The sequence below is a fragment of the Canis lupus genome, chromosome 29 (assembly GCF_011100685.1).
Source record: "Canis lupus familiaris isolate Mischka breed German Shepherd chromosome 29, alternate assembly UU_Cfam_GSD_1.0, whole genome shotgun sequence".
Classification (NCBI taxonomy): Eukaryota; Metazoa; Chordata; class Mammalia; order Carnivora; family Canidae; genus Canis; species Canis lupus.
Genome location: NC_049250.1, coordinates 6,562,624 through 6,588,138, shown reverse-complemented (window position 1 = coordinate 6,588,138; position 25,515 = coordinate 6,562,624). Strand labels below are relative to the sequence as shown.

General features: G+C 36.1%; 1 protein-coding gene and 1 pseudogene across 1 annotated transcript in view; both read right to left on the bottom strand.

The window, feature by feature from the left end:
- LOC102156503 (lipoxygenase homology domain-containing protein 1-like) overlaps positions 1–22,254 on the bottom strand; it is a 106,819-nt gene extending 84,565 nt beyond the window's left edge. The window contains exons 1-3 of the mRNA XM_038579324.1: positions 22,119–22,254; positions 11,173–11,259; positions 8,072–8,204 (exon numbers count right to left, since the gene is read on the bottom strand). Coding sequence (XP_038435252.1) covers positions 8,072–8,204; positions 11,173–11,256 — 217 coding nt within the window. The 5' untranslated portion in view covers positions 11,257–11,259; positions 22,119–22,254. The remainder of the gene's footprint in view (positions 1–8,071; positions 8,205–11,172; positions 11,260–22,118) is intronic.
- On the bottom strand, positions 17,630–18,609 carry LOC102156425 (annotated as a pseudogene).
- Positions 22,255–25,515: the final 3,261 nt, after the last annotated feature.

Sequence of the window (25,515 nt, the reverse complement as noted above, 5' to 3'; positions counted from 1 at the left end):
ATATACCAAAAGTGGCAGTGAGCTTATCATTTTTTATCCTCTAGTATCTCCCACTGTGAACTCAGTTCACCAGAAACCTGGCAAGAGGCATTGAAGCTCAGAGACAGGGAGCTCAGGAGAGCCATCTTGCTCAGGCTTACAAAGCAGGAAAGAAAATTCCTAACACACAAACATTACAGATATTCTACTTTTTTGTTGTTATCTCCATTCTCTCACATCCCAGTGCCTAGGCACAGAAGCAAACAGGAACCAACACTCTGAGGGGGAACTTTTGCCTCTGTTCACAGGATCTAGACTTTAGTAGGGTGGAGTCAATCTCAATTGCTTTCTTTGCTCTCTCTCTGTTCTACCTGCTTAGCCCTGGACATAGAAATACTAAAGAAATACACAGTAAAACAGGTAAACTAGAGCACCAGTTAACTAGTCAAAAGACCAAAAACAGGAGCCAGGGAATTAGAAAGTATCAAAGAGGTTCATAGAGGGAAGAAAAGCAAACAAAACACTCTTTATTAACTCCTGAGCTCATACCTAACCTAAAGATGCATGAATACCAAAACCTTTGAAATCTAAACTAACAAACCTCTACCTAGGCCCCAGATTCACCAATGAATGGTATATAGGTGAGACAGATCTGAATAGTGCTGCAAAGTCTTTTTAAAACTAAACGGACATTGGAACCACAGCCCACAGATGACAAGTGGAATTTGTGGCCTGAAACTAACCACTGGTCAACTGTCAATTAAAACAAAAATATAGGGACACCTGGGTGGCTCAGCGGTTGAGCATCTGCCTTCAGCTCAGGGCATGATCCCGGGATCCAGGATCGAATCCCATGTTGGGCTCCTTGTGGGGGACTTCTCCCTCTGTCTATGTCTCTGCCTCTCTTTCTGTGCCACTCATAAATAAATAAAATCCTTTAAAAAATAAAAAAATGAAAAATAAAACAAAAATATAACATTCTCCATAGGATTTAAATAACATCCGGTGTCTCAAATAATAATATATAAAATATCCAGGATATAATTCAAAATTATTGAAGAAGCAGGAAAATTTTAAATCATCTGGGAAATGACAATGAAGAAGAAATATCAACTTCAAAATGACAGCCAAGTATTAGTTATCTGACAAAACCTTTCCAGCAACTATGATAAGAATGCTACTATATAATATAAACAATTATGAACACTCTCAAAACTAATAGAAATATAGAAAGTATCAACAAATTAAAACTTAATGAAGAACCAGATGGAAATCAAAGACTTCAACAAACACCATAAGCATATTTTAAAACTTACTGAATAGTGTCAAGAGAATGAGAACAGAAAACATCATTAGTAAACTTGAAGATAGAGTAAATAGAAATTATCCAACTTAACAAAAGAGGAAAAAAATTTTAATAATAAATACACAAACAAACAGCCTCAGAGACCTCTGGAACAATAAAAAGAAATCTGATACTCCTGTCATACAGTAGATGAAGGAGAGGGGAAGAGTATGAAGCTGAAAAAAAACATGCGGCACAATAAAAGGAACAATTTAAATCTCAAAAACAAAAACAACCATAAAGAAATGGAGATCTATGAATTAGCTGACAATGAATTCAAATACTCAAAGATAAAAAAAAATGAGCCAAAAGAGAATACAAAGTTACAACTAAATAAGATCAAGAAAACTAGATACAAAACGAGACTCTCGAAAAAGAAGTACCTATGAAGAACCAAACAGAAATTCTGGAGCTGATGAACACGTTAGCCAAACTGAAAAATTTCTTAAGCACATTTAATAAGTACACTTGACCAGCAGAAGAATTAGTGAACTTGAAGACAAACATGTGATTTTAAATAACCTAGTCAGAGGAACAAAAAGAACATGTCGTGGCCTTTAAAAAGAAAGAAATTTTGTTACATAGCACAACACAGATGAACCACAAAAACATTATACTAAGTGACATAACCCAATTATAAAAGGGTAAATACTATATGATTCTACTCATGATTCTAAAGTAGTCAAAACCATTGAAAATAAAAAGTAGAAAGTTGATTGTCAAATGCTGAGTGAATGAAGGAGAAGGAATGGGTACAGACTTTCAGCTCTGGTTCCAGTTCCAAACATAAGAAGCTTCAGAGACAGTACTCCATCATAACAAGCAAAAAACAAAACAGACTGAAAAATCGACAACTCTTCTTGAATCCCTAAGAGATGAGGACACAAGGCAAACTACAGTCCCCAAAATTGGAGAGACAGATGGGTAAACAATGAGTCACAGCTTATGGTAGCAGGGACTCATGAATAGAAAGTACCATGGAGGAATGCCTGGGTGGCTCAGTCAGTTAAGTGTCCCACTCTAGGTTTCAGCTCAGGTCATGATCTCGCAGTGGGGATGGAGCGCATTGAGCTCTATGTTCAGTGCAGTCTGCTTCAGATTTTTTCTCTCTACCCTTTTGCCCCTCCCTGCTTGTGCTCTAAAATAAATTTTTAAAATCTTTAAAAAAGAAAGAGAGAGAGAGAGAGACAAACAGCCATGGGAATCATTTCTGACATAGAAAATTCTGAACTGTAATTAACAAATTGGTGGAGGTTCACCACAATCTGAGAGTTAAAAACACCAGGGGGAGTTCTTAATCATAGGATTTTTCAATCAGAGGAGTCCCCCGTGCTTTTGTGAGTTTTGCCTTGAAGAACTCACCTAGGTTCTCACAGTATATATGGGAGAAAAAAAATGTTTAAGATTGTATTTATTTATTTGACAGAAGGAGAGAGAACACAAGCAGGGGGAGTTGCAGGCAGAGGGAGAAGGAGAGGCATGCTCTCCACTGAGCAGAGAGCCCAATGGGGTTCTCAATCCTAGAACCTGATTATGACCTGAGCCGAAGACAGACAATTGATTGAGCCATCCAGGCACCCCTGGGAGAAAATTTTCTTCCTACTTCTGGCAGAGGAAGGGCAAAGGGAAGCATTTTAAAATACACCAGAGCACTATGTTCTTCTTAATAAGGCCAGCCCTCAGGAGAAATAAATTAAACAGATCCTAACCTGCTAGGGTATTAATGGAGCCTAACTCACCTCAGGGAAGGGAAATACTCAACTCTAAGCAACTCTAGCCATCCTGTCCCCACCTAAGGGGGAATGAAAGAAACTGAGAAATACTTGTGAAGTTCAAGTCTAGAGGCATAGAATCACTTAAAGACTGAAGCCTAATTATAGGACTCCAAAACCCTTTCCTCTTGCCACACCTCACCACTGTGTTACTCAAGGCCTATTGAGTGTATTTCCTTTTATCTGGTACATCATGTCCAGCTATTAAGAAAAAAATTACAAGGCTTACTAAAAGGCAAATAAAAAACAAATTGAAGAGAAAGAGCAAGCATCAGAAGCAGACATGGCAGGGCAGTAGAAATTATCAGACTGGAAATTTAAAATAACTATGATTAATATGCTAAAGACTCTAATAGATTACATAGATAACATGCAAGAATAAACGGACAATGTAAGCAGAAAGATGGGATTCTTAAGAAAGAATCAAAAATTGAGAAAATTTGTTGCCAGTATATTTGCCTTACAGGAATTGTTAAAAGAAGTTCTTAAAAGGGAAGGAAAATAATATAGGTTAGAAATTCAGATCTATAAAAAGAAAGGAAGAGCACTGAAGAAACAATAAGATAAAACAAAAACTTTTATTTTTCTATTCTTGATTCATTTAATACAAGTTTACTTAAAATAATAATAGCATCAATGCATTTAATTATGTTTATGAGTCATACATATTATAAGTTTATGTGTTCTTATATGTAAAAAATAAAGCAATGATGCAAGAGACAGAAGAATTATTTTGTTATTATAAGGTACTCATACTACCCATAAAGAGGTATAATGTTATTTGAAAGTGGGCTTTGATTGGTTGTAAATGTATGCTTGAAACTGTAGAGCAACCACCAAATAAAGTTGTTTTTTTTTTTTTAAGTATAACTGATAGGCTGAGAGATGAGAGAAAATGGAATGATATTAACAATTGAATGTTCCATTAAAATCACAAAAACAGAATAGGAGTGAAAGTCAGAAACAAGAACAAAGAATAAAAGAAACAAATAGAAAGCAGTAGCAAATATGGTCTATATTAATCCAATTATATCAACAATCACTTTGAATATGAATGGCCTATATGAACCAATTAGGGGCAGCCTGGGTGGCTCAGCAGTTTAGCGCCACCTTTGGCCCAGGTCATGGTCCTGAAGACCTGGGATCAAGTCCCATGTCAGGCACCCTGCATGGAGCCTGCTTCTCCCTCTGCCTGTGTCTCTACCTCTCTTTCTCTCTGTGTGTGTCTCTCATGAATAAATAAATGAAATTTAAAATAAATAAATAAATGAACCAATTAAAAAATTGTCAGAGTGTATTAAAAAATAAGACCCAACTGTATGTTATCTGTAAGAAATCTACTTTTAATATAAAGATACATAAAGATTAAAAGTAAATGGATAGAGAAAAATATACCGTGTTAAACTAACCAAAAGAAAGCAGGAGTAGCTATATCAATTTCAGCCAGAGCATGTATCAAAGCAAGGAAAGATATCTGGGATAAAGAAGGGCATTATATAATGATAAAAAAAGGTCAGTTCTCCAAGAAGACATGATAATACTTCATGTGTACATGCCTAATAACAGAGCATCAAACTATGTGAGGCAAAAAAACCTGATAGAATTGCAGGGAAAAGTAGATGAATCCACTGTCACAGTTGGGAGATTTCAACATCCCTCTCAGAAATGGGACAGATCAAGCAGGCTGAACATCAATAAGGACATAAGTGAACTCAATAACACTGTTGATCAACTATTTATAATTCACATCTATAGATTACTTCATCTAACAATAGTAGAATGCACACTCTTCCCATACTCACATGGAAGGTTCACCCAGATAAATCACAGTCTGGGCCATAAAACAAACCTTAACAGATTTAAAAGAAGAGAAGTCATACAACATCTTCTCTCAGACTATAGTGGAATTAAACTAGACATCAGTAACAGAAATAGAACTGAAAAATTCCATAATACACGGGGATCAAATAACACAGTTCTAAATAACACAGGTCAAAGAAGTTATCTGAAGCAAAATTTTAAAACATTTTGAACTTAATTAAAATAAAAATACAATTTATCAAAAATCGTGGGATGGAGCAAAAGAAATGCTGAGGGATTTATAATGCTGAATGCATACATTAGAAAAGAAAAAACGTCTAAAATCAATCACCTAAGTTTCCACCCTAGGAAACTAGAAAAAGAAGAGCAAATTAAATCCAAAGTAGAAAAGAAGAAATAAGACTTAAAACAGAAATCAATGAAATTTAAAATAAGAAATCAAGAGAGGAAAATCAATGAAACTAAAAGTTAGTTCTTTGAAAGGACTGATAAATTCAAGAAGCCTCTAGCCAGGCTAAGAAAAAAAAGAGAGAGGAAATTAAAGAGGGACTGTCACTATAGATCCAATGAGAAATTAAAACTATACTAAAGGAATTCTATGAACAACTTTATATTCACAAATTCAATGACCTAGGTAAAGAGGACCAATTCCCTGAACCAGAGAATCTGCCAAAATTCATACAAGAAGAAATCAAATTTCAGTTTTGAAAGATGAAAAAAGTCCAGGTTTACTGCACAACAATGTGAGTATACTTAACACTCCTGAAATGTACACTTAAAAATGTTCTTTTAAGACAATTTTGTTATGTTTGTTACCACAATTAAAAATCCAAATTAAAAACACTTGGGATCCCTGGGTGGCGCAGCGGTTTGGCCTCTGCCTTTGGCCCAGGGCACGATCCTGGAGACCTGGGATCGAATCCCACGTCAGGCTCCCGGTGCATGGAGCCTGCTTCTCCCTCTGCCTGTGTCTCTGCCTCTCTCTCTCTCTCTGTGTGACTATCATAAATAAATAAAAATTTAAAAAAAAAAAAAAAAAAACACTTCACACAGCCTGAGAAAGTCTATTTTCTCTAGTTGTTCTGGTTATTTTAGCAACCCTTGTCCACTGCAGGAAAATAATTCCATAATTATAAAACATGTTTTTTCAGGTACATATGATAGTATACGGTTAAAGGCAAATACTTTTAGACTTTCTTTTACCTTAAATGACAATGCCTTGGGTGGTTCTTAATTTCAACTCAGGTCATGATCTCAGAGTTGTGAGACTGAGCCCCAAGTCAGGCTCCATACTGGGCACAGAGCCTGCTGAAGAGTCTCTCTCTCCCTCTGCCTCTTCCCATCTCCTCCCTCTCTCTTTCCCTTTCTTGAAAAAAAAAAAAAAAGAGAGAGAGAGAGAGAAATACTGCTCTAATTCTTTATGGACTCAAAAGTACTCAATATAGCAAAAAAGACACTAATTGAGCCTTTCCTTATTTATACCACCTAGAACTGATATCTCCACCTCTAGAGAAAGCTGCTGCTTGTCTCTAATGACATCATTTCATATATAGCATCAATCTTTGTTAGAAAAATAGTATGGCTAAGATCAGTTATCATTTGTTATATCTACTAATGAGAAAGGCTTACCAAGTTTATTAACAGCACATTAGAGGGTACAGATATCACAAAGATAATATATAAGAGGTTTCTCTAAGTCATGTGAAAAAACTGGGGGAAAATGTTTATTGATAAATCTTAAATACCAAGTACTACAAACAAAGCAAGGAAAATCAATATGGATTTGAAGAATATGCCTCCTTTGAACAGAATTTTACAGTTAAAACAAGACAAAAATTAAAAAATGACCCCTACATCCTGACTAGCAGTGGATAGGAATTGGGCACCTGGCCAATGTTTCATTCTGGATGAAGCAAATACGCTGATAAGGAAAAATGTTAAGAATACTTATAAAGCGTGATAAAAATGCTTCTGAATGGTGAGAACAATGGTCATACAAGCCTTCACTTTTCAGCAAACGTAACTATTCATATATTTTCAAAAAAACTTTTAACTTCAGAAAAATTAACAGAGTTTATTACACCTTAGTTAAAAACCACAATAGAATCATCAGTCTTTGCAAATGTTTTACATTCCCTAAAAAAGTTACACAAGTTATTATGTGCCTAAGCCTAATGTTAGATTATATGACATTGTGGAACTCTTCTTAATCTTCACATATTTATTTTCATTTATTGCTTTAGAAAACTAAGATATCACATTTTGGGTAGGAAATATTCTGGATAAAAGAAAAATATATTTTTGTAAGTTTTTTTTAATTTTTTAAAATTACCTATTTAATAATTCTTACATACTATCTTTCTGTTCTCTTCCAAAACAGAAGTCAGCAGACTTAAGAGCAAACAGCTCTTACAGAATCACCCTGAATTATGCAGTACACAATGACTCTCTAATCCTGAGCAAAGCCTATTTCTCAGCCATATTTATATAAGGCTTTTGGTCAAATGCTTAAAAAGTCATTGAGTAGTTGTTTCCATTTCCTGATCAAGCAGAAAAATTTTTTCAAAACTAAGGTAGAACCTGGTAGGGAAAGCATACACTGACTTGTATTTCTTAGCCTTGGAATAACTTCTTCATTCAGTACTCAATTGTCTCATGACCTTCTAAAAATTAATTTTCTTGTCTTGATTAAGAGGCATTTCAAGGGTGTCTGGGTGGCTCAATGGGTTAAGTGCCTCCTTCAGCTCAGGTCATGATCTCAGGGTCCTGGGATGGAGCCCAATATCCACCTCTCTGCTCAGTGGGGAGCCTACTTCTCCTTCTGCTTCTGCCCCCTTGTGCTCTCTTTCAAATAAATAAATAAATAAAATCTTAAAAAAAAAAAAAAAAAAAGAAAGAAAGAAACATTTCATTCCACCTCCCTGCAAGATTAATTGTGGACAAAAACATATTCCTGAATGCCAGTACATGAAACAACAAAATATTTAGATGCAGCTTGCACACCAGCAGAGGCAATTGGTAAGAAATGAGCAGTTACTTAATCTTTATTTGTTCATTTATTCATTTACTCAACATGTATTTATCAAGTTCCCTGTCCTAAAGCATTTAAGCAAACAAGTTTTATTTGTGCTGCCTAGAATTGGATCTTCCCTACCTGGAAGCAAGGGTTGTCCTTCATTTAAAACAGGAAATTCTCGACAGATTTCTCCATCCTCTTGATCTTTTGCCAACCATCGTTGAACAGGTATATAAAACTTTTTTCGAGAATTCATGTTCCACAATTGTATCTATATAGCAACAGTATTTATTGTAAAAAATATAAGAATACTTCATCAAAGAATCAAGTAAGTTTTCATCCAAGCCTGACACTTAGCTCATAGAAGATCACATTACTTCTTTTTATTGTCAAAAAAGTTGTTGAATACTTGAAAGAAAAGGGCTAATTTCTTCTTTTATTGCCATCTCAAGTACAACGGCTTTTCTTTTCCTTATTTTGAAATTTTTCAAATTTCTCTATATTGAAATGCTAAGAATACCAATTTCCCCCCAAATTTTCTAAGGGTTTATATTTTTCTATTTAGAAAGAGATTTATAATTTTTCAAAAATCCATTATTTTCCTGTTCCAATCCCTTAGTAAATATATTTCTTATTTCAAAATGATTTTATAAAATGTTAGCCTAGATTTCATGCACTACAGATTCAATCTGATATAGTTTCCTCTGTGGGTCCTCAGCAATGAATGAAATTTAAGCAATAATTCTTTATTTGGGTACCTATTATGCCATATTATATCTATTCCACGTATCCTGGAGTTAAACAAAGAGTTAATAAATTCTGTTAGGATCAGATGAATATCAAAAATCATCAGAAAGGGGCAGCCCGGGTTGCTCAGCGGTTTAGCACCTGCCTGCGGCCCAGGGCATGATCCTGGAGACTGGGATCGAGTCCCACGTTGGGCTCCCTGCATGGAGCCTGCCTCCTCCTCTGCCTGTGTCTCTGCCTCTCTCTCTCTCTCTCTCTCTCTCTCTCTCTCTCTCTCTCTCTCTCTCTCCGTGTGTGTGTGTATGTCTCTCATGAATAAATAAATAAAATCTTTTTTAAAAAATCAGAAAGTAGAAACTATGATTCCTGATTCTAAAACCTAGTCTTTCATGAGTAGGGTACTATTAGGGTACTATTATTGTTTTAAAAGCTTCAGTGAGTGTTATTTTATCTGTTAAATTAATTGTATAGTCTTCAAAATACCTTAATCAGAGATTTTCTATTTTAATGTGTTTAAAAAATGAGATTGTTACAAAGATAGAATTTTGATCCCTAAACTTACTAATTCTGTGGATCTTGGTAAGGCCCAGAAATTTGCATTCATAAATTCATATAACATGTGATTTTGGTACAATCATACATTTAGGAAGGCTTCCTGAGAACCACACAGAATTATCACTGGTTTGCAAGGCTGCTGGCATCGCTATTTGATTTGGTTATTTTAAATAAAGCCTAAGGCAAATTACTTGAGAAATACAAAATAAACCACCATTTGAAATTTTTTATTTTGCAATATCCTTAACTAAACTTGAAAGAATCAAGATTCAAGTCCTAAAGGTAATGTGATTATTTTATGGACTGTGGAAATGTTCTATCATTTTTCCTGTAGTGGACTAGATGTTTTAATTCAAATCACTTCAAGTTATAGGCACAAGTTGGCTTTTTTTTTTATTTTAAATTTTAAACTTCTAAACTATACTATAAGAATTGAACAGAAAATACCCAGCCCATTATCTAGCAACTGAATTTGGCAAAATTAGTAAATTATGTAAGTGCTTTATCTACCCGGAATAAAACTTTGAATCAACAACATCTCTCTTCTTCACTGGTACTCAAAAGACAGGGGAATTAAAACTCAGGCAAACAAGTTGCCATGCAGTAAGAGTAACTGTCATAGAAAGACAACCGGAATGTTCAGCCTGATTTTCTTATCTTTCCTCTGCAATATTATAAAATCCTTTCAGATCACTTAACCACTGTTTCAACATCCCAGCTGAATTTATATATATATATATATATATAAATGAATATAGTATTGCTTATTGGTTATCAATCAAATGAGATGGCAGGAGGATTAATGATAATCTTCATAAATTAGCTTAGCTTACTAAGAGAAAAAAGAGATGTTTTTATTATATATGATCACTTAAGTATCAATATGAATATCATACTTCAAAAACTCTATATAACATAAAAGAAAATTATTTCATATAGAAGCCAGGCACTAATTTTGAATTTGAAGTCTAACTTCTACATTCATATTTTCATAAAGTGAGTTTCATTTTTTCATTTTCCTTCAGGATTTTTTGTGACTTTAATGCAAAGAAAATGGCACTATCAATAATTATATATATCTGCTTATAGAACAAAAGTATTTAAGGGATTTCTCATCTTCCACAAATTTTTCATTAATTTTCTCACATGTTACAAAATTGTAGAACAAGCCTGCCAAGAATATCAGGAGTTTGACTGGATGTTCTCTGCATTTTGAGAACTTGCTTACCTAAATTCATTTATTTTGCAATGACAAAAGATGGAAATACAACATATACAAAAATAGATAACAAGATTTTTGATTTTCAATGTTGAAGATCTCCATTTGTTGGCAATTATGGTAATAAGTAGAACTTTTAATTCTGAATAATCTAGAAAATCTAAGCCTTTTTTGCTACTAAAAGTATGCAGGTGGCATGATTTGCTTAGCATGAATGGACCAAATTTGAGAGTCTATCATGTTATTATTTTACCAATACAAAGGGTCTACTTTTACAACCCTTCCAAAAACAGATAACATTCATCTAGTCACCTTTTCATCAATACTGCAACCATATCAAGAAGCAACATAATTGTCAAAACACTATGCTGTACACCTGAAACTAATGTAACACTGTGTTTCAACTATACTTCAATAAAAATAATGATAAAATAATGGTTAATATTAAAATAAAAAGAAGTAATGAGAGTTTATCCAGGGTCCCAAGTACTTCCTTTTCTTTGCAAAAAGTATTATTTAGTTGAGGTGCTTTCTTCAATAAATTAGGAACAAATTATTAATAAGAGTACATGATACTTTGTTTTGTGAAATATACTAAAAAGAGCAAGGTTTAACTCCAACAATTCACAATACATGTGAAATGCCTCTTTGAGGTTTGATTCCTGAACAGAATTTGCAGTGGGTTTTGCAAAGGATGGGAGTGTTGATATGTCTTTACCTCTTTACAATGCCAGGAAGGGGAGGGGCCAGAGTTAGTATGACCAATACGAATCTTAAAAAGTGCTCCAATATCTCCAACCATGATCTAGAAAAGAACCAAGAAAATGTCTTTCCTTGTAATTCCATAAAATCCATTTTTAAAAAGCTCATATTAGGACATTTTATATCAACATGGGGGCTAATCCTTCAAGAAATATAATAATTATAAACATGCATATACCTCATGACAAAGTACTGAAACATATGAAACAAAAATTCGCAAAATTGAATAGAGAAATAGTCTATAATAAGAGTTGGAAATTTCAATTTCAATATGCCACTCTGAATGACATGTAGAATAACTAGACAGAAGATCAATAAGGAAATTAAGGACTTGAACAGTATTATAGACCAACTAGATCTAACAGATATTTATAGAACATTACACTCAACAACAGTAGAATATTATTCTCTCAAGAGTACATGGAACATTCTACAGGGCAGACTGTATGTTATACCACAAAAAAAGTTCTGAAAATTAAATAAGACTGAAATCATACAGAATAGTTTCAACTACAATGGAATAAAACTAGCAATCACTACAAGAAGGAAAAATAGAAAATCCACAACTATGTGTAACTTAAGCAACATACTCTTAAGCAACCAATGAGTCAAAGAAATTTCAAGAGAAATTAAAAAATAACTTGAGATGAATAAAAAAATATGGGGAAGAAAGTGAAAGCAGAGCTCAGAGGGAAATTTTAGCTATAATTCCTTAAAGCTTGTACTTAAAGAAGGAAATCATTTCAGATGGGTGCCCATCAGCTAAATTGGCAAGCTTACTGTGAGGAAAAAACTTCTTTGGAGATTTTAATCTAATAAATCCAGAGACACTAAGCAAAAAGAAGGAAAAGAAGGGAGGGTAGGGAAGGAGAAGGAGAGAGAAGAAAAGGGAGAGAGGGAAGGAAAAAGGAGATGGGAAGAGAAAACAGATGGGGAGAGGAGAAAGAAGAAGAAGATCTCAAATAAAATAATATAGCTGTACAACATAAGGAAGGAAAAGAAAAAGAAGAACAAACTAAATACAAAGCTAACAGAAGAAAGGAAATAATACATATTAGAATGGAGATAAAATAGAAAATAAAATCAATGAAACCAAAAGCTGATTCTTCAAAAACAACACCAAAACTGAAAAACATTTAGCTATCCTAAAGAAAAAAGAATACTCAAATTGCTAAAATCAGAAATGAAAAGAGACATTACCACTAACCTTACAGAAGAAAAAAGGATTATAGAAAAAAAAGCCGTGAATAATTGTAGGGCAAAAAATTAGATAACCTATATGAAATGGACGACTCTTAGAAACAGACAACTTATCAAACTGACTGGGAAAAACAAATTCTGAATAGGCCTATAAAAAGTAAAGAGATTGAAGAAGTAATAAAAAATCTCCCAATTATTTTTTTAATTGGCCTTTTTTTAGGCCTTAAGAATAGATGTTTCACAAAAAAAAAAAAAAAAAAGGAATAGATGTTTCACTGGTAAATTCTATCAAATACTTTTTCATCATTAATATACAATGTTCTTTTTTATTAAGGTATAATTGAAATATAACATTATATTAGATTCAAGTATATGATGTGGTATTTGTGTAGCCTATGAAACAGTCACCACAATAAGTCTAGTTATCATCTGTCACCATGCAGTTTTGAAATGTTTTTCCTGTGATGGGAACTTTTAAGATTTACTCTCTTAGCAACTTTCAAATGTGCCATACAACATTACCGACTACAATAATGCCATAATGTTACATCTCTGTTATTTATTACTGGAAGTTTCTATATCTTCACCCATTTTGCCTGAACCTCAACCCCCGCCCCTCTGGCAACTACCAATCTGTTCTGGGTATCTATTAATTTTGTTTTGTTTCCTTATGTATTTTTTTAGATCCTGCTTATAAGTGAAATCAAGTGGTATTTGTCTTTCTCTGACTTTTCATCATTTAGAATAATAGTCTTAAGGTACACTTATGTGGCCACAAGTAGCAAGATCTCATTCTTTTTCATGACTGAGTAGTATTCTATTGTATATTTATACCACGTCTTTATACATTAATTCATTAATGGACACTTAGATTATTTCCATATCTTGGCTATTGTAAGTAATGCTGCAATGAACATTGGAGCACATATATCTTTTTGAAATAGTATTTCACTTTCTTTAGATAAGTACCCAGAAATGGAATTGCTGGATCATATTGTATTTCTGTTTTTAATTTTTTGAGATTGTACCAATTTACATTACCACCAACAGTGCACAAGGTTGTCTTTGCTTCCACTTCCTTGCCAACACTTATTATTTCTTATCTTTTTGATAATAGCTATTCTAAGAGGTGGGAGGTGATATCTCATGGTTTTGATTTGCATTTCCCTCATGATTAGTGATGTTAAGCATCTTTACATGGGCGTATTGGATATCTATATATCTTCTTTGGGAAAATGTGTATTCAGATCCTCTACCCATTTTTAACCAGATTATTTCTCTTTTTGATATTGAGTTGAATGAGTTCATTATATATATATATATATATATATATATATATATATATTATATATTTTGGATATTAACACTTTCTTAGATATATGACATATATGGAAATATCTTCTCCTATCCAGTAGGTTGCCTTTTCATTTTATTGATGATATCCTTCATTGTACAGAAGATTTTAGCTTGACATACTACCACTTTTTTTTACTTTTGCCCTTGCCTTAGGTGTCAGATTCAAAAAAACCATCACCAAGACTAATGTCCTAGTACTTGGCTGTCTCTTGGACCTTTGTGACTGTGTAAGCAGCTTGACTTATTCTTTACAGGTCCCAATTGAGGACATTGTCCGAAGACCTGAAAGTGCTCCAAAGGGAGGGATCTTAATCAGCACCTACTTTCAGACTGATTGGAAACCGGACCCTCAAGGAGAAGCCTTTAAAGTATGTAAATAGAGATGAAATCAAGATAGCAGAGTAGGAAGATACTGAGCTCACCTCCTCCCTGGTCACACCAAAACAACTCTCTCTCTCTCACACTCTGAGATGAGCTGAAGACTAGGATAATAGCTCTCCCACAACCAAATACATAAAGAAAAAGCCACATCATGATGTATAGAAGTGGCAGAGACACAGTCTAGTCAACTCACATCCCCACTGGGGACCCACATATGGGAGGGATACTACCAATATGGAAGTCATCCCTGAGGAATGAGAAGATAAAGCCCCATATCAGGCACTGCTGCCCTCAAGACCAGGAAAACAAGACCCTGTAGTATTCAGTTTTGAAAATCAATAGGGCTTAACTCAGAAGAAGCTAGAGGGCTATAGGAAACCAATACTCTGCTCTTAAAATTCTTTTTTTTATTAAAGATTTTATTTATTTATTCATGAGAGACAGAGACAGAGAGAGAGAGAGAGGGAGAGACACAGGCAGAGAAAGAAGCAGGCTCCATGCAGGGAGCCCGATGTGGGACTCGATCCCGGGTCTCCAGGATCACACCCTGGGCTGAAGGCCGTGTTAAACTGCTGAGCCACCCAGGCTGCCCTGCTCTTAAAATTCTGATGCATAATCTCACTTGCTCCAAGATCCAGCACAAAGCCAGAAGTTTGAAAAGCACCTGGGCCATAAGTAAAAGATATTTATTGACTAATTTTAGGGCCTGTATCACAGAGGTAGGGATCTGTAGGAATATTCTCCAGCAATAGCAGCACTGATTGGTGCTATTTCTTTTTATATTTCTTCTACCTAGTATCTTCATACCTGAAGGGCACTATTTCTGACACTCTCCATCTACGTTTATAGCACTTCTTGCCCTCCCTGGCATTCTCCTACAGATCCACCCAACTCAAAATGTAAACCTTAGCAGACATCCCTCCAAGGGGGCTTCTTCCCCAGCACACCTGACAGGTAGCCTCAGCTAGGACCAGAATACCCACAAAGAGGACCTCACTTATCAGCATGCCCACAGCAGATGTTGCCAGGCCTCTCAGCCACCCATGCCAAAGGCCAGACACCAGTATGTCCACAGGAGTCATGTCCCAACCATTTAGAAGGGTACTCATAGTACATGCAGGAGATACCCCTGGAGAACCTACTTCTGGTGACCAGGGAGTATTCCACTTCTCAGCCCCACAGGACACCTCCTATATAAGGCTGCTCCTTCAAGGCCAGGAGACAAAGCTGATCTACCTAATATATAGAAAACCAGACACAGGCAAAATGAGGAGACAGAGGAATATGTTACAAAAGAAATAAGATAAAACCTCGGAAAAGGAGCTAAACAAAATGGAGATAAGCAATCTACTGGATAAAGAGTTCTATGTAATGGTGATAAAGATGCTCACTGAACTGAGGAGAAAAATGGGTGAACATAGTGAAAATTTCAATATGACAGAAAATATAGAAAGGAACCAATCAGAGCTAAAGAATACGATTACTGAATTGAAAAATGCACTAGAGGAAATCAAAAGCAGATTGATGATGCAGAAGAACAAATCAGTGATCTGAAAGACAGGGTAGTAGAAATCACTCAGACTAAATAATAAAGAAAAGAATTTTTAAAAGATGAAGATAAAAAAATAAAAATAAAAATAAAAATAAAAGATGAAGATATTTTAAGGGACCTTGGAGAAAACATCAAGTATACTAACATTTAGAATACAGATGTCTCAGAAAGAGAGAGAAAGATGGGCAAAAGACTTATTTGAAGAAATAACAGCTGAAACTTTCCTAATCTGAGGAAGGAAACAGACACCAAGATCCAGGAAATACAGGGAGCCCCAAGATGAACCCAAAGAGGTCCATAACAAGATGCATAATACTTAAAATGTCAAAAATTAAAGATAGATAATCTTAAAAGCAGCAAGAGAAAAGAAACACTAGTTACATAATAAGGAAACCTCCATAAGACTATAAGCTGAATTTTTACCAGAAACATTCTAGACAAGAAGAGAATGGATTGATATATTCAAAGTGCTGAAAAGAAAAACCCTACACTCAAGAATACTCTGCCTGGCAAGGTTATCATTCAGAATTGAAAGAGAGATAGAAGTTTCTCAGATAAACAAAAGGTAAGGGAGTTCTTTACCACTAAACCAGTCTTGTCAGATTTAAAGGGATCTCTAAGCAGAAAAGAAAAGCAAACATATGGTAAAGGTACTAGATCAAGCACTTATAAAGCCATTATAAAGGTTAAAAGACAAAAGTAGTAAAAATCAATTATATATATCCACAGCTATAATCTATAATAACTAGTGAGGGAGCAGGGAGAATGTAGTGCTTTAAGAAAATGTTTGAACTTATATGAATACAACTTAAAATAGACTACTATATACCTAGAATGCTACATATAAACTTCATGGTAACTACAAACCAAAAACCCATTAATAGACACACAAAAGATAAATAGAAAGGAATCTAAATACAGCACTAAAGAAACCATCAAATCACAAAGAAAAGAGAGAAAGAAAAGAAGAAAGGAACAGAGAAGAATTACAAAACAACCAGAAAACAATAGGCAAAATTACAGTAAGTACACACCTATCGGTAATTACTTTAAATGTAAGTAGACTTAATGTTCCAATCAACAGACCCTGTTGTTGGGTAACCAACAACATTTTTTCCAAGCTTGAATAATACTTAAATTTGTACGGAACCACAAAAGACCATAAATATCCAAAGCAATCTTGAGAAAGAGAACAAAGCTGGAGGTATCTCAATCCCAGATTTAATATTAAATCGTTTATTGATTACACATGATAATGGACGATACACAAGCTTTAATCCCATCTATAATTTTATCTGATACCATAATTCAATTTAGATATATTGCATAGGATGTGCCAACAATCATAATAACCAAATAAACTCCAGGACTTTGCTTGGGTGACCTTTTTAACGGTGAACTCCAGGTCACAACACATTAACTGTCAGTTCAACCATACCAAGGTTTGTGGAGACAATGGCTTCTGTGCCCAAGCAGGTTGCAAATAAATTTCGAATGGAACCTGCCATCACCCTGAAGGAATTCTAACTTCACACTGTTGGGGTAGTTTACCAAGATGGCTTCAGAGTAGACTAACTTTACACAGCACATTTAAAAAAAGACACATTTATTCAGCGTCATGATCAGACATTTAGCAATCAACAGCATGGGTGCAAGAAAAAATCTCCATTAAAACCCTTTGTTGGAATGCTTTACACTTTCCACAGAACAGAAACTAAAATAACCTGTTATACAATTAGTCACAAATACAGTCCTCGAGTTTTTTGCCCATACACATGAGTATTGTCTAAAACATGTCTTCTTTGTAGCAGCTAGGTCCTGCCACCATTGTGCTTGGCTGAGTTCACAAATCTGTTGTAACCTGTAGCTTCCCTGTCACTTCTCTGGCTCTCCTCTCCTGCTAAGTTTTGTTTCCTGGCAGTAATTAAAACCTTCTGCCACTGCCATAGCTGCTGCTGCTGCTGGAACCGCCATAGCCATCTTGGTTTCGTGGTTTGGCAAAGTATTGGCCTCCACCACCATAGGGGCCAGAGCTTCTTCCTCCAAAATTTTCTCCTTTCATGGGTCCAAAATTTGAGGACTGATTGTTGTAATTGCCAAAATCGTTATAGCTTCTGCCACCTCCAAAGTTGCTTCCATCATTACCAAATCCATTATAGCCATCCCCACTGCCACCATATCCACCACCACCTCGACTGCCACCAAAGCCACCTCGACCACTGAAGTTCCCTCCACGACCAAAGTTGTCATTCCCACCAAAACCACCTCCACGACCACCACCAAAGTTTCCAGAACCACTTGGGCCTCTTTGGCTGGATGAAGCTCTAGCCATCTCTTGCTCCGATAGGGCTTTCCTTACTTCACAGTTGTGGCCATTCACAGTATGGTATTTTTGAATGACAATCTTGTCTACAGAGTCATGGTCGTCAAAGGTCACAAAAGCAAAACCTCTCTTTTTGCCACTGCCTCAGTCAGTCATGGTCTCAATCACTTCAATTTTCCCATACTGTTCAAAATAATCCCTTAGATGATGTTCTTCAGTGTCTTCTTTAATGCCACCAACAAAAATCTTTTTCACAGTTAAGTGGGCACCGGGTCTTTGAGAATCTTCTCGGGAGACAGCTCTCTTTGGTTCCACGACTCTTCCATCCACTTTGTGCGGCCCAGCGTTCATGGCCGTGTCACCTCCTCCAGGTGGCGTATGTGTGGAACCCAAAGCCTCTGGAGTGCTTGGTGTTGGGGGTCTCTCAGCCCATAAGCTCCCCCATTGCTCAAAATGGCTCCTCAGACACTCATCAGTTGTTTCGAAGCTCAAACCTCCAAGGATGAGCTTCCGCAGCTGCTCGGGCTCTTTGGGAGACTCTGACTTAGACATGACAGTGGTTGGTGGGAGGGGAGACTTTAATGATGCTTACTCGGTGGAGGCCAAGGGCAGAAAAAAGGCCCCAGATTTTTTTTTAAGATTTTATTTATTTATTCATGAGACACAGAGAGAGAGAGAGACACAGGCAGAGGAAGAAGCAGGCTCCACGCAGGGAGCCCAATGTCGGACTGGATACCAGGGCCCCAGGATCACGCCTTGGGCCGTGGCAGGTGCTATCCCGCTGAGCCACCCAGGGATCCCCTCAATCCCGGATTTTAAGGCAAACTACAAATCTACAGTAATCAAAACAGTGTGGTACTGGCACAAAAATAGACACGCAGATCAACAGAACAGGAAAGAGAGCCCAGAAAAAAAATTGAGAATTTTACTTCAATTAATCTATGAAAAAGAAGGCAAGAATATGAGGAAAGACAGTCTCTTCAACAAATGGTATATGAAACTTGACCACTTTCTTTCACCATACACAGAAATGAACTCAAAATGGATTAGAAAGCTAAATGTGAGACCTAAAACCATAAAACTCCTCAAAGAAAATACAGGGAGTAATTCCTTTGACATCAGCCATAGGAAAATTTTTCTAGATATGTCTTCTCAGACAAGGGAAACAAATGCAAAAATAAAATATTGGAACTATACCATAATATAAAGCTTCTGCAGAGCAAAGAAAACTATCAACAAAACAAAAAGGCAGTCTCCTAAATGGGAGAAGATATTTACAAATAATGTAACCAATAATATGTTAATATTCAAAATATATAAAGAATATATACAACTCAACACCAAAAAAAATAACAATAATAATCTTGTTTAAAAATGGTCAGAAGACCTGAATAGACATTTTTCCAAAGAAGACATAATGATGACCAATATACAAATAACAAAATGCTCAACATCACTAATCATCAGGGAAATGCAAATTAAAATCACATTGAGAGAGATCCCTGGATGGCTCAGCACTTTAGCGCCTGCCTTCACGCCCAGGGCATGATCTTGGAGACCCAGGATCGAGTCCCACATCGGGCTCCCTGCATGGAGCCTGCCTCTCTCTCTGCCTATATCTCTGCCTATGTCTCTGCATCTCTCTCTGTGTGTCTCTCATGAATAAATTTAAAAAATATCTTTTAAAAATCACAATGAGATATCATTTTACACCTGTCAGAATGGCTAAAATCAACACAAATGACAAGTGTTGACAAGGATAAGAAGAAAAACTCTCAGGCACTGTTGATAATGTAAATTGGGGCAGTCATAATGGTAAACAATATGGAAGTTCCTCAAAAATTAAAAACAGAGGGGCTCCTGGGTGGCTCAGTCAGTTAAGTGTCTGCCTTTGAATAAGGTCTGCATCTCAGGGTCCTGGAATTGAGGACTACATCAGGATCTCTGTTCAGTTGGGAGTCTGCTTCTCCCACTCACTCTCCCTTTCATGCACACTCTCTCTCAAATAAATAAAATCATTTAAAAAATTAAAGATAAAATTATCATAAAATATAGCAATTCTACTACTGGGTATTTACCCAAAAAATGTCAAAACACTAATTTGAAAAGACATATACAAAAAAAAAAAGGAAAAAAAAGGAAAAGATATATGCACCCCTACATTTACTGCAGCATCATTTACAATAGCCAAGACATGGAAGTTGCCCAAGTTTCCATTGATAGATGAATGGATAAAAAAGAGGTTGTACAGACGGAGGAGTAAAGGTGGCAGAGTAGGAGAAGGACCCTGAGTTTGGCTCACTGCTTCAGGAATCAACATCCAACTATTTTGAACAACTAGAAATAGGATCTGAGGATTAAGAAAACAACCTGTACAGTTGGAAGGAGAAAGCATGGCAGAGGTGAGGTTCAGAGCTGTAAATCTGGGGAGAGGAAATCCATGGGCCACAAAGGGGAGAGAACCTTTTTCATGGAGCAAAGTCAGGGAGAGGGAGAGAACACAGCAGGTAGGGATCACACAATAAGCCTCAGTGAGGAGATCCCCCGGGTCACACTGGAAGAGAGCACTCCCCTTCCCAGAGTACATTTGCAAGAACATATTTTGCCTCTCCATGGACAAAAAGCCAGCTGGGAGCCACTGAGCAGTGCTCAACAGCAGGGACAGAGGTGTGCACAGAAGGCAGATAACCTTGTAGCAGCTTTTCACTGTGAGCCACAATAGGCGTAAACCACCATGTGCACGCCAAATGGCTGCTTTTCTGGGACAGAACTAAGTAGAAAACAGAGACACATGTGGATTGCAGATAAACTGGCCCCTGCTTTTAGCTGTCTGCCACAATAGATCTAAGCCTCTGTGATACTCCTTTTCTGGGCCAGACAGAGTCAGAGACTGAGTCGTGCACAGATGGCAGAACCTGGTTGCAGCTTTTTGCTATGCATCACAATAAATTCTAACCTTCTTGCATGTACTATGCAACTGCTTTTCTGGGACAGGCAGTGCTGGACACAGCATGAGGCTCTCCTCCAGGGAAGGGGAGTGAGTCTACATTTTGCCAGGCCCTTTAAAACTTGGGAGTTTTTAAGCCCAGCCACAGGTCAGAGATAATACAGAATATCTGTAGTGCCAGATGCTCCAATGGCTCAAGAACACACAGGGTGATGAAAGCCCAGGACACAGGAGACTTCACTTTTCTGAGTGGGCCTCCTGAACAGTGGTGACCAGGAGTTCCCCTAACCAGGAATAAGAGGGTAGGGTGACATCATATTCTTCCCTCCCCATTGTCCATCCCCCTACGCACCAAAACAGGACTTCAGAGAGAAATACAGTGCCTCCAGTGGAGGCTGCCCCCTACACCTGACAGGAATATCATAACAAAGACAAATCAGTTTGTGAGCTAGCCTAGTAGGCCTCTCCCTCAGAAGACCAACACAGAACCTCCCTACATGTATTCAGTCTACTGGTTTTTTTTTAAAGATTTTATTTATTTACTCATGAGAGACACAGAGAGAGGCAGAGACACAGACAGGGAGCCTGTGCCTGGCAGGGAGCCCGATGCAGGACTCTATCCCCGGACTCTATCCCCGGACTTCTTTCTTTTTCACACCCTAAGCTGAAGGCTAACACTCAACCACTGAGCCACCCAGGTATCCCAAGTCTCCTGATTAAAGAGTACCCCCAAAACATCAGTTTCTGGTGGAAATAGGACCAGATTTGCTTCTTTTTTTCCTTTATTTTTTTAAATTTTTTATTTTTCTTTTTTTTTAACTTTTTTATCCTTTATTTTATAAATACATATATATGTCTTAAGCTTATAATTTTTTTGTTAATTTGTTGGTTGCTTTTTTGGATCAGGCTTATTTCTTTTCTATTTTTTCTTCTTACTTTACTCTTTTTTCCTTCTTATTCTTTGGAATTAGGCTTACAGTTTTTTGTTCATCTGTTTCTTTGCATTTTTGTTCTCTCTCCTTTTCTGTGGGCTGAATCAGACTTTTTATTTCTTTTCCAAGCTTAACTTAACAAACTATTCAAAGCACACTTAAAGGTTTAAACACTCCACCACTACAAGAAGGAATTCTTTAGAGGACTGACCAGTGGGAAAGATGAGCCAAAACCCAACAGCAGAGTGTACACAGCATAGACCAGAAACACTTCCTGAAGTTTTTTTGTTGTTCTTGTTGCAATTGTTACTTTTGCTGTTGTTGTTTTTTCTTTTTCTTTCTTCTTTTTTTTTCTGGACAAAATGACAAGACAGAGAAATTCACCCCAAAAGAAAGAACAAGAGGTAGTACCCACAGCCAAGAATTTAGTCAAAATGGATATAAATCAGATTTCTAGAATTTAAAACAACAATTATAAACATGCCACTGGGTTAAAAAAAAAAAACATAGAACACACTAGAGAATCCCTTACTTTAGAGATAAAAGAACTAAAATCCAGTCAGGCCAAAATTAAAAATGTTATAACTGAGATGCAGTCCCATGTGGAGGCCATAAAAATGAGGATGAATAAAGCAGAAGAGTGAATCAGTGATACAGAAGATAAAATTATGGTAAATAATGAAGCTGAAAAGAAGAGGGAAAGAAAACTATTAGATCATGAAGGCAGACTTAGGGAACTCAGCAGTACCATAAAGTAAAATAATATCCATATTATTAGAGCCCCAGAAGAGAAAGCAGAAAAAGGGTGAGAAGGTTTAGTTGAACAAATCATAACTGAGAATTCCCTAATATAGGGAAAGAAATAGGCATTCAAATCCAAGAGGCACAGAGAACTTCCTCAAAATCAATCCAAAAAAAAAAAAGCACATATTATTGTGAAGCTTGCAAATTTCAAAGATCAGGAGAAAATCCTGAAAGCAGCTTGAGAAGATAGGTCCTTAACCTACAAGAGTAGACACATAAGGCTGACAGCAGACCTGTCCACAGAGACCTGGCAGGCCGGAAAGGACTGGCATGATATATTCAACATGCTAAATGAGAAAAATGTACAGTCAAGCATACTTTATCCAGCAAGGCTGTCATTCAGAATAGAAGGAGAGATAAAGAGTTTCTGAGACAAAAATTAAAGAAATTCATGAACACTAACCCAGCCCTGCAAGAAATATTAAAGGGGAACCTTCCAGCAGAGAGAGAGGCCAAAAGTAACAAAGACTAGAAAGAAACAATCTGCAGGAATAGTGACTTTATAGATAATACAACGGCACTAAATTAATATTTTTCTATAATTAGAGTCTATTTACATTCAACTGAATGTATGTAAATGGACTCAATGCTCCAATCAAAAGACATAGGCTATCAGAATGAACAACAAAAAAAGATGCATCAAATATGCTACTTATAAGAGACTCATTTTAGACCCTCCAGATTTAAAGTGAGTGGGTGGAGAACCATTTATCATGCTAAGAGACAACATTCTTATGTCAGACAAACTTGATTCTAAACCAAAAAATGTAATAAGAGATGAAGAAGGACACTATATTGTAATAAAAGGGATCTATCCAACAAGAAGATCTATCAATTGTAAATATTTCTGGCCCTAACTTTGGAGCAGCCAAATGTATAAAGAAATTAATTACAAAATTAAAGAAACTCATTGATAATAATACAATAATAGAGGAGATTATAACATCCCACTCAAAGCAATAGACAGATCATCTAAGCAGAAGATCAACAAGGAAACAAGAGCTTTGAATGACACACTGGACCAGAAAGACTTCACATGGAACATTCTCTAGAACAGATCACATACTGGGTCGCAAATCAGGACTCAACCCATACAAAAAGACTGAGACCATACCATGCATATTTTCAGACCACAATGCTCTGATATTTGAAGTTAATCACAAAGAATTTTGGAAAGACCACAAATAAATGGAGGTTAAAGAATATCCTACTAAAGAATAAATGGGTCAACCACGGGAAATTAAAGAATAATTTTTAAAATACATAGAAGCAAATGAAACTGAAAACATGACAGTTCAAACCTTTGGGATGCAGCAAAAGCAGTCCTACAAGGGAAGTACACAGCAAAACAGGGTTTCCTCAAGAAACAAGAAAAGTCTGAAATACACAAACTAACCTTTCACCTAAAGGAGCTAGAGAAAAAACAGCAAATAGACCCTAAAGCCAGCAGAAGAGAAATAATTAAAATGAGAGCAGACATCAATGATACAGAAGTCAAAAAAAAAAAAAAAAAAAGAAAGATTATCCAAATTAGGAGCTGCTTCTTCGAAGGAATTAAAAAGATAAACCCCTAGCCAGACTCATCAAAACGAAAAGAGAAAGGACCCAAATAAAATTATGAATGACAGGGATCACAATCAACACCAAAGAAATACAATTATAAGAGAATATTATGAGTAATTATATGCCAACAAATTAGGCATATACTCTTTCTGGAAGAAATGGATAAATTCCTAGAAACAGATAAACTACCAAAACATACAGGAAAAAAAAACAAAATAGACCCATAATCAGCAAAGAAATTGAATCAGTAATCAAAAATCTTCCAACAAACAAGAGTCCAGGCCTAGGTGGCTTCCCAAGGGAATTCTACCAAACATTTAAAGAATAATTAATACCTATTCTTCTGAAACTGTTCCAAGAAACAGAAGTGGAAGGAAAACTTCCAAACTCATTCTATGAGAGCAGCATTACCTTGACCACAAAACCAAAGACCCCTCTAAAAAAAAGAATTACAGACCAATATCCCTGATGAACATGGATGCAAAAGTCCTCAACAAGATACTAGCTAATAGGATCTAACAGTACACTAAAAGAATTATTCATCTTGACCAAGTAGGAATTATTCCTGGGATCCTGGGCTGGTTCTACATCTGCAAATTAATCAATTTGATACATCATATTAGTAAAAGAAAGGATATGACATATGATCCTCTCAATAGATAACAGAAGAAGCATTTGACAAAATACAATATCCTTCCTTATAAAAACTCTCCACAACATAAGGATTGAGGGAACATACCTCAACACCATAAAAGCATATATATGAAAGACCCACAGCGAACATCATCTGCAACAGGGAAAAACTTAGAGCTTTTCCCCCAAGGTCAGGAATACAACAGGGATGTCCACTCTCATCACTATTGTTCAACATAATACTGGAAATCCCAGCTTCAACAATCAAACAACAATACATACATACATACATAAATAAATAAATGGCAGCCAAATTTGCCTAGAAGTCAAACTTTCACTGTTACTAGACAACACAAAACTGGAAAGACTCCACTAAAAACTTGCTAGAACTGACACAGGAATTCAGCAAAGTTGAAGGATATAAAATCAACACATAGAAGTCTGTTGCATTTCTATACACCAGCAGAAGAAAGAGAAATCAAGGAATCAATCCCAGTTCCCACTGTACCAAAAAGCATAAGATACCTAGGAATAAACCTAATCAAAGAGGTAAAATATCTGTACATTGAAAAATATACAACATTGATGAAAGAAACTAAGGAAGACAC